Source organism: Tiliqua scincoides, chromosome 1 (assembly GCF_035046505.1).
Source record: "Tiliqua scincoides isolate rTilSci1 chromosome 1, rTilSci1.hap2, whole genome shotgun sequence".
Classification (NCBI taxonomy): domain Eukaryota; kingdom Metazoa; phylum Chordata; class Lepidosauria; order Squamata; family Scincidae; genus Tiliqua; species Tiliqua scincoides.
The window spans coordinates 137070103-137085697 of record NC_089821.1 but is presented as its reverse complement, the minus strand read 5'-3'; the positions used below and the strand labels follow the sequence as shown (position 1 = coordinate 137085697).

The window sequence follows — 15595 nt, the reverse complement described above, 5'->3', positions numbered from 1 at the left end:
AATTTGCTCTACCCTTGAGCTACAGCCCCTCCCACTGTGAGCACCTTCCTACCCTCTCCCAAGACTTTCCTGAATTAACTTTCCCTGATACACAGGTTTCAAACTCAATTTTAGAGTTTCACCTAGTAATTCAATATTTAGAGTTTGGAATTTCTAGCATGGCACAGAACTGTATAGTGCACTCTTGGAAGTATATTATTATTAAGAATGTTTATATACTGCTTTTCAACAAAAAAAGTTCACGAAGTGGTTTACAGGAGAAAAATCACTAACCCTAAATGGTTCCCTGTCCCAAAAGGGCTCACATTCTAATTTAAAAAAAATAAATGCAGAGCACTACAAGCAAACAGCCTCTAGAAAAGAGTTACTCTCCCCCTGCAAAATATAAGAGGAGCACTAAGTGCCTCTTTGCCCAGTTAGCAGGGTACCTGCTCAGTAGCAGTTGACTCAGTATAGCCATTTCTAGGCTTTAAAAATTTGATCAGAGTGGTGCTTAGAGGGCTAGCAAGCTGGTGCTGGAATTATCCATCTTGGTAAAGCATAGTGAGAGGACTAGGTGCTAATGGTAGATACATCATAAGAACTGGCAGTCCTAGACATATCTACTCAATAGCAAGCTCCATGGATTTCAGTGGGCCTTACTTGCAGGGAAGTGTGTACTGGATTGCAGCCTTAAAAGGGAGGAAGCAGCCTTTATGCAGGGGGAATTGTGTACTGTAAACCAGCATTTCTCAACTTTTGCCCCCCACTGTACCATTTCACATTGTCTACCTTTTGGAAGTACCACTGGATGTAACTGGTGATGATGTCATAAGGCCCAATCCTATCCAATTTTCCAATGCCAGTGTAGCTGTGCCAAAGGGGCATGCACTGCATCCTGTGGTAGGGAGGCAGTCACAGAGGCCTCCTTAAGGTATGGGAGCATTTATTCCTTTACACTGGGGCTACATTGTGGCTGCACGGGTGCTGGAAAATTGGATAGGATTGGGCCCATAGCCAGTTACTTCCAAATTGGGAGACCAGATGCAACATGCAGGGTGACCAGGTGTCTTCTTTTTCCAGGACAGGTTCTCTCTTAGCCTCATGTCCTGGAAAAGAACTTAAATGTCCTTTTCCCTGTGATCAGCCCCTGCAGGCAGCACAGTGCCTTCTTGGAGTTAAATTATATGTAAGAAAATTACGAGTATATGTAAGATAATTTTAAATTTAATAATAAGTAATTAATGTTTAAATTAACCACAGGAAATCACAGTGTTTTTAGCTTTTCTTTTGTCGTGTCCTACATTTTTCTTGGCTGTCTTACATTTTGGGGTGTCTGCTCCTCTTTTGCAGTTATGACATCTGGTCACCCTGGCAATGTGACAACACTGGTATGAAGCTTAGGGCAGACAGGGACCTCCTAATGCTGCTTGTCACATTGCATTGCTGGTCTTGCTGCCAGGCAGTGGGGGTCTGGGAGTCCTGTGGCACCATCTCAAGTAGGAGTACCACTAGTTGAGAAACAGGGCTGAAAACCATTCTCAGGTACTAGACATGCTTTCAGGCTGTATGCAGGACTTATGAGCTGACAAGAAGTCAGCAATACATGTACTCTGTTTTTAGCAAAATTATGATGTCCATTCTGTCTCCAGCATTCGTTGAAACACACAGACCCTTGTAAGGGGGAGAAACATAGCAATGTGTTTATTTAAGCTGAAGATTAATTTAGTCATTTCACCAGGCAAAAAGTCAACAGAAGTGAAATTGGTAGTATTGCCTAGTGGTTGGAGGGCATTTCATTCTCAAAAAAATAAAAACAAGTTTGCTACTATCTTGGAACCCGACATATCCATGTTTACTCAGAAGTAAGTTCCATTCTAGTCAGTGGGGCTTACTCTCAGGAAAGTGTGGAGAGGATTGCAGCCTTGGAGCCCGCCTATGCATGTCTACTCAGAAGTAAGTCCTATTCTAGTCAATGGGGCTTACTATCAGGAAAGTTTGGAGAGGATTGCAGCCTTGGAGCCCAAGCCTATGCATGCCTACTCAGAAGTAAGTCCCTTTCTAGTCAGTGGGGCTTACTCAGGAAAGTGTGGAGAGGATTGCAGCCTTGGAGCCCAATCCTATGCATGTCTACTCAGAAGTAAGTCCTATTCTAGTCAATGGGGCTTACTATCAGGAAAGTGTGGAGAGGATTGCAGCCTTGGAGCCCAAGCCTATTCATGTCTACTCAGAAGTAAGTCCCATTCTAGTAAATGAGGCTTCCTCCCAGGAAAGTGTGGCTAGGAGGGCAGCCTTGGTCCACTGAGCCAGAGCTGGAAGAACCCCAACATCCTGGAACCCTGCTGCCTTGATTTCCTCTCCCATCTTAGAAGCCCTTCTGGAGCCTCTTCCTGCTGTTCTAACAAGCACAGAGGGAGCCTATCCCAGTTTTTCCCTGGACAGATTCTTGGTGCTTGCACAGACGCCCACCTGCAGATGGCGCTGTGACTAAACAGCCCCTTTCCCTCCGCCTCTACACCACGAGCTTGGTTTCCGTGGAGCGGACCATAGAGCAAACGGAGATAGAAGGTCTACTGCGACTCTTCCGGTAACAGGAAAAACTTCCACCTCTAGTCTCGAATGCGCGTGCGCGGAGTAGTACGCCTCGCCCCTTTCCACAGAGCGCATGCGCAGCGCTTCGACACCGTCTGTGGCGCGGAGCGTTGGTCGTTGCTGTTTCCCCTCGTAGCCGTGTGTGAGGCCTGCCCTTCCCCGTCGCCAGGATGCCGCGAATCATGATCAAAGGGGGTGTGTGGCGGAACACCGAGGTAGGTGGCGCCTCCCGGCCCATCGGTAGCCCCCCTCCCCGTCGGTTGGCTTCCCCGGAGGCCTCTCCCTCCGCTGCCGTACCGGCGGGAGTGCGCATGCGCAGAACACTGGGGGCTCTTAAGGGGCCCGCGCGCACAGGAATCTCCCTGTTCTGCAGCCAGGGCTGGGCTGAGCGCGCGCAGGGCACTGATGGAGCTGCACGTGGTTGTGGGACACAGGGGAGCACGTGCTGTTGCTGCCTGCAACCCAGGCTTGTGCACTTTACTCGCGAGTAGACCTGACTGTGGAGGAAGCCTGTTATTGATCTGTCACAGTAAATCCCACGCGCTCCACATCATGCCTAAGCAGGAACATGCGGTGGGTGGGGAGGCAGGTGAGGCAGAGCCTCCCCACCGGAGTCCTCCAAGAAGCACTGCCGCCGGCGTGTGAGGTGCCCAAGCACACACAACCCACGCGCTCTGCTTGGGTTGCTTGCTTCTCGAAGGACTCCGGTGAGGAGGTTCTGCCTCACCTGTCTCCCTACCCGCTGCACATCCCTGTGCCTAATAAACCTCCATCACACTCCCGTTTCCCCCCTCCCCGTCTTTTTTTCTAAACCAGAAGCTTCAAATGCCTTATCTGTTCCGTGTAGGAAGAGCCTCCAGCCTCTTGGTCTCTTAGGTCAGTTGTTCCCAAACTGAGCAGTGGCACCCCCAGGAAGCAACAGAAACTGGCCAGGGGAGCCGCGGAATCTTTGCAAATAACCTGCCACCCTATACAGTGTATAGCAGGGGTGTCAAACATAAGGTCCGGGGGCCGAATGCGGCCCATGGAAGCTTTTTATATGGCCCTCAGGCTTTCAGCTGCTGAGCAGTGCTGAGGTGTTACCGCTGAAACAGCAGCCCACATGAAAATTGGGCTCTCCCCATATCTTGAAATATGATCAAGATTCATATATTTTCTCTTTTGTTATTTGCAGCTAATGAGTACCTAAATGAGGAAAAAAGTGTTTATTTTTGGTTATGACCTGTTTAATGACATCACTTTTTGCCTAATGACCTCACTTCCAGTCCTCAGCAGGCATCATGATTGCTATGTGGCCCTGCATATGAAATGAGTTTGACACCCCTGGTATATAGGATATAGCCCTAATGAGGGCCCCTGGAGGTCCAGGGAGCTGCCAGTTGAAAAAGTTTGGGAAGCATTCCTTCAGGCTGTTTCTTTTGGACCTTTTCCAGTGCTCAGGTGTCCTCCTTGAGACAGAACGACTAGCATTGTATAGCCTTCCAAATGTAGTCTTATTGTAAGGGTGCACGGATGTGAGACATACTATTTTTTGTCCCCTTCCTATTTATTTTATTTTACTACATTTTTATACCGCCCTTCCTCCCAAGAGCTCAGGGTAGTGTACACAGCTGCTCCCCTCCTTTTTTCCCCTCACAACAACCCTGTGAGGTCAGTGAGGTTGAGAAAAAGTGACTGGTCCAAGGTCACCCAGGAAGCTTCATGGCTGAGGGGGAATTTGAACCAGGATCTTCCAGGTCTGAGTCCACCTCCCAAACCACTACACCACCCTGGCTCTCAGGGTGCCTTCCACGTAGCCACCACACACTGGCTTGATGTTTCTATTGGACTGTTCCACTACAATCCAAAGATCTGTTTCCTGGTTTGCCATTGGCAATTGCCATTGCAGACCACATCAGCATACGGTATGTTTGAAGCGAGCATATTTTGCCCTCATGTGCATCACTTTAAACCAACTTATTTGGTTTGATTTGTCAGTTAGTTGCTCACTTGCCCCATTAAGAGAGAGATCAGTTTAGAACTCTTTGCGGTTAATGTGGTTTTTCAGCATCCCAAATAATTTGTTAATGTGTGCAAATTTGGCTACCTTGCTTCTCAGTCTTCACTCCAGAATGTTGAGGAACAAGTTAACTAGTCCCAGTACAAATCCTTAGGTGACCCCACTTCTTATTTCCCTTCATTGTAAGAAGAGCCTGTTTTATCAGAGCTTCACCTGCTTGTCTCACTTGGACATGGCTTCTGTTTCCTGATGGAAGGCTTTTTCTCTTTTAAAACTTCTTAGCTCTGCTCCTTAACCTAGTGTTTAATTTCAAGACAAAGAAGTAATTAGAGATAGTTAATGTTTCAATTCTAAACCTATTCTAAAGTTGGGAACAAGAGCTTGAATGAACTGAACAGATGTGCTTAGGATTGCATTTAAAAACAGTTTGACTAACTGGATAGATAATAATAATTAATAATTAATAACTTGGTATTTATATACCACCTTTCTGGTCATCGAATTACTCCTCTGACAGTTTACATAGGCAGGCATTTTTAAATTCCTCAAGGGGATTTTTACAAACATAGAGGTTCTCTCTTTCAAGAACCAACAACATTTCAGAATGGATCTTCCTGGTTTGGTCTCACTTCTGGCCTCTAGTTCTCCCACGCAGGCTGGCAAGCAGCTCCATCTCTCACATGGAGGGCAGCCAAGGCGCTTCTTGCTCACACCAAGAGCAAGTGGAATCACTCAGCTAGGCTTGTCAGCTGCTTCAAGATCTCACCATTCTCAGCCGTTCAGGGAGCTGCCTGTGTCCTCAAACTGGCGACCTTCTGATGTTATCTTCAGGCTAACGGAGGCTCTATCCTCTAGACCAGACCTCCTGCCCTTTAGATGGAATCGAAAGTCAGCATAATTGCTGTTGAGCCATCTAGCAGCTCAAATTTTTCAAAGGCATCTTAATGTTTGGTTGAATTGTAAGATTTGCAGTAGATAAGCTGCACTGCATTTTCCTTTGCTCCCACAAACAAGCCCATGGATAGTTCATCTTGCTTGCTAATAAAATTGTTTTGGAAACCAGACTGAATATAAAATTAAGGCAGCCACTTAGGATATTAGCCTATGTTGCATGCCTGAGTTGGAAGAATTGACAGAATTGGAGAAACACTGTATAGGCAACATTAGGCAAAGGGGTGTTAATTAACAAATAATTTGATTCACCATATTTTGCTATGCCTCTGAGCTTTGAAGCATCTAAAGTTGACTGTTGTCAATTACCAGAAATTCTGGGTTGACTTTTATTTTAACTCAGCAGTGCAGCTCTTGTGTGCCATTCAGACTTGGATAAAGCTTTAGTCATCAACAAGTTTTGAAAGTTATGCTAATTACAAAAAGAAATTAGTTATTTGTTGTTGTGAAATAATGAAATGTTTTTAAGTTCCTAGCTCCAGGTTCAGTCCCTCAAAGAACTTTACAGATCAGAAAATCAGATCACATGGAAAGTGAATTTCTTTGTTTTGGTAGCAGGCAAGATGATGGCATGCCGTTATCTGTGTCACTAATGGCTGTTTGTGTTCCATTACCATTGAAAGGTTTGCTGTTCTAGCAGGTGGTTCTGCAATGCCACTAGGTTTGACCCAAAGTGCTGCAATTTAGGGCAAGAGGCCCTCATTCTTAACTTTGCCAAGAAATGATATCATAGTGAAATTATAAGTTAAATTGATTTTTTTTTTTTGCTGGTGTATATTGTCTTTACTTACTGTTTTGTTGGGATGAAGAAAGCTGTCAGGCAGTTTGGGGGAACTGTTGTAATGGTAAACAATAAAACTTCTTTTTTTTAAAGGATGAAATTCTTAAAGCTGCTGTGATGAAATATGGTAAAAACCAGTGGTCTCGTATTGCCTCTTTGTTGCACAGAAAATCTGCAAAGCAATGCAAAGCCAGATGGTATGTAATAGAATATAAATATCTGGGGGATATTGTAATACTGATAGTAAGTGTTTATTAGTAAATTAAGTAGTAAGCCATGACAAAGGTAAAATATCTGTGCAAAATAAAATCCTAGAATAATAGTTGAATAGGGACATTATCTTTGATGGAAATTGGGCCTATTATTACTGGGTCATGTCGTAATGGTTTCTCTGACAGAAGCTGGCAGGATGATTGTGTCTATTATTGTGTATTCTCTGTGCAGAAATCCCTACATACCACTTTACATTCTGAACTCAGAGTAAAATAAGTAAATTTGTGTATAATATTGTATCTCTTTGCAGAAAAAATTACACGAATGTAGTAACAAATCCAAGTGAAAGATGAACCTCTTGCAGATGAGCCTCTGTGCTGATTCTCACTTATATTTTCTTCCTTTCACAAGCATGGTTTGTCATACAGGCTGTGTATTTTGTGGGTTAGGAATTCATAAAGTTCAGCTGTAGCAACTTCAGTCATCAGACAAGCTTCAAAGTGGATCTTTATTTCTTGTAGTAATTTGCAGGAAAGGAAACAAATGGCTGGAGGCACCATGAATTGGCCCTCAAGAGTACCTAAGTCATTTGTTTCAAGTTGAGAAGGGAAGCTTAGAGCAAATCACATTGTAGTTTGAATTTGGTTACAGTTTGAGTTTGGCAAGTAGCCTCTTAGTGCCCTGTTTCATATATGCAGTTGCACAGTTTCTGATGTCCCACATCAGAACTTTTGCCTTTTTTGCCTCAGGTGTTGTCACTTGTTTGTGCACAGGTTCCCTTTCAGATATTTTATTTCAGGTGTCAGTGGTATGGTGCCCAGCTGTGAAGCTTGGCAACCTAGTGGTTTGGTAGTGATGTCATCACCTAGCGTCCAGAGATGGTGTTGTGACCCTGTATTAGTGGGAATATAGACAGGAGGATCTACAAATGCTGCTGTGAAATCTGTATAATGCTGTAGAGTTATTGGTGGTTTAATGTTAAGAATATTTTGGGGTGAAAAAAACTTACCTTGTCTTCCTCACTTTATATAAGGTACGAGTGGCTAGATCCGAGCATCAAGAAAACAGAATGGTCACGGGAAGAGGAAGAGAAATTATTGCATTTGGCCAAGCTTATGCCAACACAGTGGAGGACTATTGCACCAATCATTGGAAGAACAGCTGCACAGTGCTTGGAGCATTATGAATTTCTGCTGTAAGTAATTGTGTTCTGTAATGAAAGCACAACTTCTTTTTACAAAGCTCTGACATACTGAAAACAACTGGCGCTTCTGGTCAGCATTAGGAGATGTGTATCTGTTACTTTTGTTTCAATATTTTGCATAGGCGTCACTGTTATCTTTTGCTATAATTCATTTCAGTGATAAGGCTGCTCAGAGAGACAATGAGGAAGAAACTGCTGATGATCCTCGAAAGCTTAAACCTGGAGAAATTGACCCAAATCCAGAAACCAAGCCAGCCAGGCCAGATCCTATTGATATGGATGAGGGTATGCTCAAAACACTTGTTATGATGTGACACTCTTTTCCTTAATCAATTGATTAATTGATTGATTATAATCAGGTTACCTATTCTGTTGTGCCTTGCTTTTAATTCCTAACCAGTTGGTATGCAGTTCATTTTTTTCATAAATGAATGTTAGTCTTATCCCCCTCAGTGGTGCTGAATGCTTCTTTTTTCCCAGGTCATAACTCACCGTATATACTTGCCTATAGGTTGAAAAATTTATGCCTAAAAATAGAGCCTGAGATCCTGGGTCGACTTATACCCAAGTCAATGCAGTAAATCAAGTAGAATCTTCTGGGAAGCTTATGGAGGCTCAGCAGCTGTCTGGTGAAGGAAGGCATGGAAATGGGCTGAGAAGCAGGTGGAAAAAAGGAGAATTTTTACCAGTAATTACGGTATTCAGAGGCAGCCATTTTAGCCTCTTCTCCAGACAGGAAGAGAAGTGAAAGCGCTTCTGGGAATTGTAGTCTGTAAGGGCTGCTGCTATTGAAGTGCAGCACATACTCCCGCAAAGCCTCCCCACAATTCTCAGAAGCCCCTTTGTCTCCCGTCCAGTTTGGAGAAGAAGGGAAATGCCTCCTTTTCTTTTGCTGCTGCCTCAGAACATTCCTGGGAAGTCATTTGCAAAGAATTCCACCCCGCCCCCCAAGTTTAGGGGTCTGGTTTTTAACACTCCAGGATGTGATCCTCATTTCCCTCTAAAACGAAGTCCCAGGCTGCAATGCACCGTTACTTAAGAAACACCCATGGAAAGCAGTGGGTCTGCTTCTGACTCAATAGGGTTGCAACTGTGTGCAGCTGTGCTTGCTCATGCTCAGTCCTTGTTGCTTGTCTCCCTGCTGTGAACTGAATTGCACACTCCCAATTACATGTTTTATGTTGCATGTTCTATGTAGAGCCTGTGGCTTAACACACCGGGCACCTTAAAGAAGGATTTGACTAATGGTTCTACTGGTATGTTGTTTACAGGCGCTTACTCTGACACAACAACTGTTGTGAAGATCAGAATTTTAAAAATTAATGAACAAAGATGCATCTTATGATCTTTTATTGTATTTTCAATTAATTAGAAACTGTACAGTTTTTAGGTAACAATTACTGGAAGGTTATTTTTCAGGATCTGGCTTCAGGTAAAATCAGACAAAATTATAGTCAGACCACCCCCCCCCCCTCAAGTTTAACCCCCGACTTATCCGGGGTCATAGAAAATTCCATGATTTGGGGCTCAAGACCTGCCCTCGACTTATCTGTGAGATTGGCTTATAGACGAGTGTCTGCGTTGCCTTCCGCTGCTTTCTTGTCTCTAGTGAGTGACGTTTGTGATTTTGTGTTAAGACTTTGTCTCTTTGTCTCTAGTAAGACGTTTGTGTTAAGACTTTGTCTTAAAAAGTTCTGCTACTGCAGTAGTGTGGTTTTTTTTACATGTTGGTGAAATAAAATTTTTGGTCTTACCTGTTTCATGCTACCAGCTTTAAATGTTGTGCATTTACATTCTCTCTACAGATGAACTTGAGATGCTTTCTGAAGCTCGTGCTCGTTTGGCTAACACTCAGGGGAAGAAAGCCAAAAGGAAAGCAAGAGAGAAGCAGTTAGAAGAAGCTAGGTAGGCATAGCTTATCTCTTGGTATTTTTTTATCATTCTTGTCATTCATTGCCAAGGTTTCCCAGATCCAATTTTATTGTAGAAAAATGTTACAACGGTGTGATAAGATAGTGGTGAGTTTCATTCCTTGCAATCCCAAATTGATTTGAATATAGCCACGCACTGCTCCCTCACCCGATACAGCTATGACATTGTTTTGGAAAATACTTTTGTTTGAAAAGCGGTATATAAATATTCTTAATAGTAGTAACAATAATAATAATGTTTACAGTTGATTTGCTTGTTGGTAGTTGTTCATATTCAAAGCATAACCAATTGGGGCAAAAATTTAAAAACTGTAGTAACATTTGGGGGAAAAGCTCATGAATCTTAATAATAATAATAATAATAATAATAATAATAATAACTTTATTTTTACCCCGCCTTTCTCCCCGAAGGGAATCTTAACAGAACAATGCAGTGTTTCCTTCTTTATTTTCCATTCCCTTTGTTTTCTTCATTTGTTAAAAAAAGTGCCAGATCCAAGTCACTGAAGCTGATGTTGAGTTTAGGTATTGGAAACCCAAGTTTAAATCTGTATTCGCAGTCAAGCTTATGGGATGGCCTGGGGTGAGAGAGTATCAGCCCAACCAGGTTCTCTCACAGTTTTTTGAGGATAAAATGCTTCAGTGCACTGGAAGGTTGAAAGTCAAGTATAATAAATAAGGAAGAGTTCATCTTATTTCCAAAACATAGGCCAGTCATAATAATTTCTGAAGTTTTCAGGGATTCTTCTATGTTTGTTTTATCACAAGAAGAAATTTCCAGTTTGACTAGTCAAATTGACATGTTTGGAGAGTAGGAGTAATTCCTCTGAAATCAGTCACACTCTGGATAAGAAGACAAATTCATTTAATGAGTTTCACAAAACAGTTTTATTGGCTGGAAGCCTATCCCACCCAACCTTTGTACTTGTAGTGGCATTTGGTAGTAAAACTAAGCACAAACTTGAAATATTGTATTAGAACCTTTTGAATTCATATGGGTCTGTCTCAAAATCGATGTCTTGTTCTGGTCCTGGAATGCTTGTGTAGAAGTGACATTTTTACAGTGAATAGTGCTAATGTTTTATACAGAAAACCACAATTGCCATCTCCTTCAAAAGTTGTGTCTATTTTGTGGGCAGTAACATTCATTTTAGATTTGGATTTATAATTGGATTTTTCAGATTTGAATTTATAATTTATTGCACTTTCTTAGACGTCTTGCTGCTCTTCAAAAGAGGAGGGAACTCCGAGCTGCAGGAATTGAGATTCAGAAGAAGCGGAAAAAGAAAAGAGGAGTAGACTACAATGCTGAAATCCCATTTGAGAAGAAGCCGGCTCCTGGTTTTTATGACACATCAGAAGAAAATTACCAGGCACTGGATGCAGCTTTTAGGAAGCTAAGGCAACAAGACTTAGATGGGGAACTGAGATCGTAAGTTGGATCTTGATTTAAAGATTCTGTTCGAATGCTTAGTATTTTTTGCAAAAGAAGTGCAAAGCAAAAGTTTGTGTAATATTGCCAGCTGTGTTTTTGTTGTGGTATGTTAAGCTCAATGAATTATTTTTTTGTAAACTGCTTTGATGACTCTATGTGGGCGGAAGAAGTGCACCGAAATGCCCCAAATAAATACAGGTTGAGCCTCATTATTCGCATGGGTTCGACCCCCCGCTCCCTCCGACCCCTCTCTTCACCAATGCAAAGTTTTCTTTCACGTGCTCAGGGAGAAGGGAGGGGCTGCTGGAGAGAGAAGGATTGATGGTCAGCCAGCTGCCTTCTCGCCTTCTCGTTAAGGAGGCTGTTGTTAAAGGACTGTTCAGTTTTTTAAACTGATTTTAAAGGAGTGCATTTTTCCCCTTCTCCAGGGATCAGCTCATTCCTTCTCATTTGCAGTGGCCATTCCTGTTGAGTCAAATCCAGGTATAAAAAATCCGTGTATAAATAGGCTGGACCTGTAAATATGTTCTATGAATTTTCCCTAAGTATACAACCTGTTTCTATTTGTCATTTATTGGAGGAAAAATCATTAAAATATATAGACAGTATCTAATGAATATGCAGAAGTCAAAGGATGGACTGGTCAAGGTGGTAGCCTTGGTGTCCTGGGCACCTCTGCATCTGTTTGCTAGTTTTTCTCCTCTTTACTCTTTTCATAACTCCCTTCCACCACCACCACCTCCACTTTCCCAGTTCTTATAGGGAGAAAAAAAAATTAAAATCTTGCAATGAATCTATTTTATTAATTTATTTGACTTTCTTGTCCTGAGCATGGATTTTCAAATAAAATGTATGCAGTCTAATTTCTTACTTCTTAGACATGCAAAAAACCATGTTGCTTTACAGAATGCCTATAAGTCTGATAAAACGTAAAAGAACCCCTTAGTTCCCAAATAAAATAGTTTTTATAATGTTTGAAGATAGTTGATGTAAATGTAATGACCTAACTTGCATGTATGTTTCAGAGCTATTCTGTGTACTTCTTAAGAGATGTGGAAATTTTTTATCAGTGTGGTTTTTGCCCACGGCAAACGTAATACATACTGTCTCAGTTGTTTCATACTGGCAGGTATCACTATCGTGCGTGGACTTTCTAAAGAAAATAACCAAGACATTCAGATAGTAGTGGTTTGGGAGTTGGACTTAGACCTGGAAGATCCAGGTTCAAATCCCTGCTCAGTCATGAAGCTTCCTGGGTTACCTTAGGGCAGTCACCATCTGTCAGCTTCACCTAGCTCACAGGGTTATTGTGAAGAAAAAAGGAGGGGAATCTTCATGTTTTCAATTATCCTCATATTGACTGGGTCAATTTGTGTTCTGGTCACAAAAAGGAGACCGGATTCCTTGACATGCTAAATGACTGTGCCTTAGAGCAGCTAGTCATGGAGCCCACCAGAGGACAGGTGACTCTGGATTTAATAGTACTCAGGACCTGGTTAGAAATGTCAGTGTTACGGAGCCGTTGGGGAACAGTGATCATGCTGCGATCCGTTTTGACATGCAGGTCGGGGAAAGAATACCAGGCAAATCTCTCACAAAAACCCTTGACTTCCGACGAGTGGACTTCCCTCAAATGAGGAGGCTGGTTAGGTTGAAAGGGAAGGTAAAAAGAGTCCAATCTCTCCAGAGTGCTTGGAGGCTGCTTAAAACAACAGTAATAGAGGCCCAGCGGAAGTGTATGCCACAGAGGAAGTAGGGCTCCACTAAGTCTAGGAGGGTGCCCGCATGGCTAACGAGCCAAGTTAAAGAGGCCGTAAAGGGCAAGAAAGCTTCCTTTCGTAAATGGAAGTCTTGCCCTAATGAGGAGAATAAAAAGTGGCAAAAGAAATGTAAGACGGTGCTACGGGAGACCAAGAGAGACTATGAGGAACACATGGCCAGTAGCATTAAGGGGAATAATAAAAGGTTCATCAAATATGTTAGAAGCAGGAAACCCGCCAGAGAAGCAGTTGGCCCTCTGGATGATGAGGGAGGGAAAGGGTAAATAAAAGGAGACTTAGAGATGGCAGATAAATTAAATGAGTTCTTTGCATCTGTCTTCACGGCAGAAGACCTCGGGCAGATACCACTGCCCGAACAGCCCCTCCTGACCAAGGAATTAAGTCAGATAGAGGTTAAAAGAGATGTTTCAGACCTCATTGATAAATTAAAGATCAATAAGTCACCGGGCCCTGATGGCATCCACCCAAGAGTTATTAAGGAATTGAAGAATGAAGTTATACCGAGTAAGATGGTGGAATGCCTCATCAAAGATAGAATCTCAAAACACATAGACGAACAAGACTTGCTGAGGGAGGATCAGCATGGCTTCTGTAAGGGTAAGTCTTGCCTCAGAAACCTTACAGAATTCTTTGAAAAGGTCAGCAGGCATGGACATTATATATCTGGACTTTCAGAAGGCGTTTGACACGGTCCGTAACTAAAGGCTGCTGAAAAAACTCCATAGTCAGGGATTTAGAGGGCAGGTCCTCTTGTGGATTGAGAACTGGTTGAAGACCAGAAAACAGAGAGTGTCAATGGGCAATTTTCACAATGGAGAGAAGTGAAAAGCGGTGTGCCCCAAGGATCTGTCCTGGGACCGGTGCTTTTCAACCTCTTCATAAATGACTTGGAGACAGGGGTGAGCAGTGAGGTGGCTACATTTGCAGACGACACCAAACCTTTCTGAGTGGTGAAGACCAGAAGTGATTTTGAGGAGCTCCAGAAGGAGCTCTCCAAACTGGCAGAATGGGCAACGAACTGGCAGATGCGTTTCAATGTCAGTAAGTGTAAAGTCATGCACATTGGGGCAAAAAATCAAAACTTCACGTATAGGCTGATGGGTTCTGAGCTGTCTGTGGCAGATCAGGAGAGAGATCTTGGGGTGGTGGTGGACAGGTCAATGAAAGTGTCGACCCAATGTGCATTGGCAGTGAAGAAATCTAATTCTATGCTTGGGATCGTTAGAAAAGGTATTGAGAACAAAACGGCTAATATTATAATGCTGTTGTACAAATCGATGGTAAGGCCACACCTGGAGTATTGTGTCCAGTTCTGGTCGCCACATCTCAAAAAGGACATACTGGAAATGGAAAAGGTGCAAAAGAGAGTGACTAAGATGATTACTGGGCTGGGGCACCTTCCTTATGAGGAAGGTCTACGGCGTTTGGGCCTGTTCAGCCTACAAAAGAGACACTTGAGGGGGGACATGATTGAGACATACAAAATTATGTATGGGAAGGATAAAGTGGATAGAGAGATGCTCTTTACACTCTCACATAACACAATCTCACATAACACCAGAACCAGGGAACATCCACTAAAACTGAGTGTTGGGAGAGTTAGGACAGACAAAAGAAAATATTTTTTTACTCAGCGTGTGGTTGGTCTGTGGAACTCCTTGCCACAGGATGTGGTGATGGCATCTGGCCTGGATGCCTTTAAAAGGGGTTTGGACAAGTTTCTGGAGGAAAAATCCATTGTGGGTTACAAGTCATGATGTGTATGTGCAACCTCCTGATTTTAGAAATGGGCTATGTCAGAATGCCAGATGCAAGGGAGGGCACCAGGATGCAGGTCTCTTGTAATCTGGTGTGCTCCCTGGGGCATTTGGTGGGGCCGCTGTGAGATACAGGAAGCTGGACTAGATGGGCCTATGGCCTGATCCAGTGGGACTGTACTCCACCCTGAGCTCCTTGGAGGAAGCATGGTGTAAAAATAATGAAAAATAAATAAACTGATAAGAATAAACTCTGCATGGAGTGGACAACACCTGTAATTATGTACTTGCACATAATTACAGAACACTGGAAAGTAAATGATGTAATCAAAATAGAGCAATGGCTGAAGGAGCACTTGGATTTTGTAAATGGAGGAAAAGAAAAAAACAGTCCTGATAAAATACACTTCCTGTAGCAGGAATTTGTGTCTAATAGTCCAAGAAATGCATGTGACAAACTTTCTTATGTCCATTCCAACTTGGACTCCTTAATGCACACCTTTATCATTCTTGGAGCATCTGCTTGCCAGATTTTGTTGGATATGTTTCAGCTTGTTAAACTTGACATGGGCAGGGTTCTTGGAACACTAGTATTTGGCTAGCTACTTGTGCACTTGATCCTTGTCCTTCTTGGCTAGCTAGAACACCAAGGTCAAAACTAAATATATGAGCAGTAGAGGTGATTAATGCCTTGATGAATTCCTTGATTAATGTAACTTTCTTGTTATGGTCGATAAATCCTGCCCAGGAATGGGTTGTAGGTCCCTCTGTGCAAGGGGAAGCCAGAGTAAAGCTGGGCCAGAACTGTCTGCCTCTTTCCAAGCCAGTTGCAGTCCTGGCCCATGTGCCATCTGGACCAGGATCACAGAATGCCACCCCCCCCCGAACTGCTGTCCCTCACTTATTAGTCATATCTACAGCCTTATGTGGCGTCCTCTAGCCCTCTGAAAACCTTCTGAAGCCTCCGGAGGG

At 43.0% G+C, this 15595-nt stretch overlaps 1 protein-coding gene across 1 annotated transcript in view; it reads left to right on the top strand.

Moving 5' to 3' along the window:
* Positions 1–2640: 2640 nt before the first annotated feature.
* CDC5L (cell division cycle 5 like) overlaps positions 2641–15595 on the top strand; it is a 46746-nt gene continuing 33791 nt past the window's right edge. Inside the window, exons 1-6 of the mRNA XM_066636712.1 lie at positions 2641–2786; positions 6396–6499; positions 7549–7710; positions 7877–8004; positions 9525–9624; positions 10864–11082. Coding sequence (XP_066492809.1) covers positions 2742–2786; positions 6396–6499; positions 7549–7710; positions 7877–8004; positions 9525–9624; positions 10864–11082 — 758 coding nt within the window. The 5' untranslated portion in view covers positions 2641–2741. The remainder of the gene's footprint in view (positions 2787–6395; positions 6500–7548; positions 7711–7876; positions 8005–9524; positions 9625–10863; positions 11083–15595) is intronic.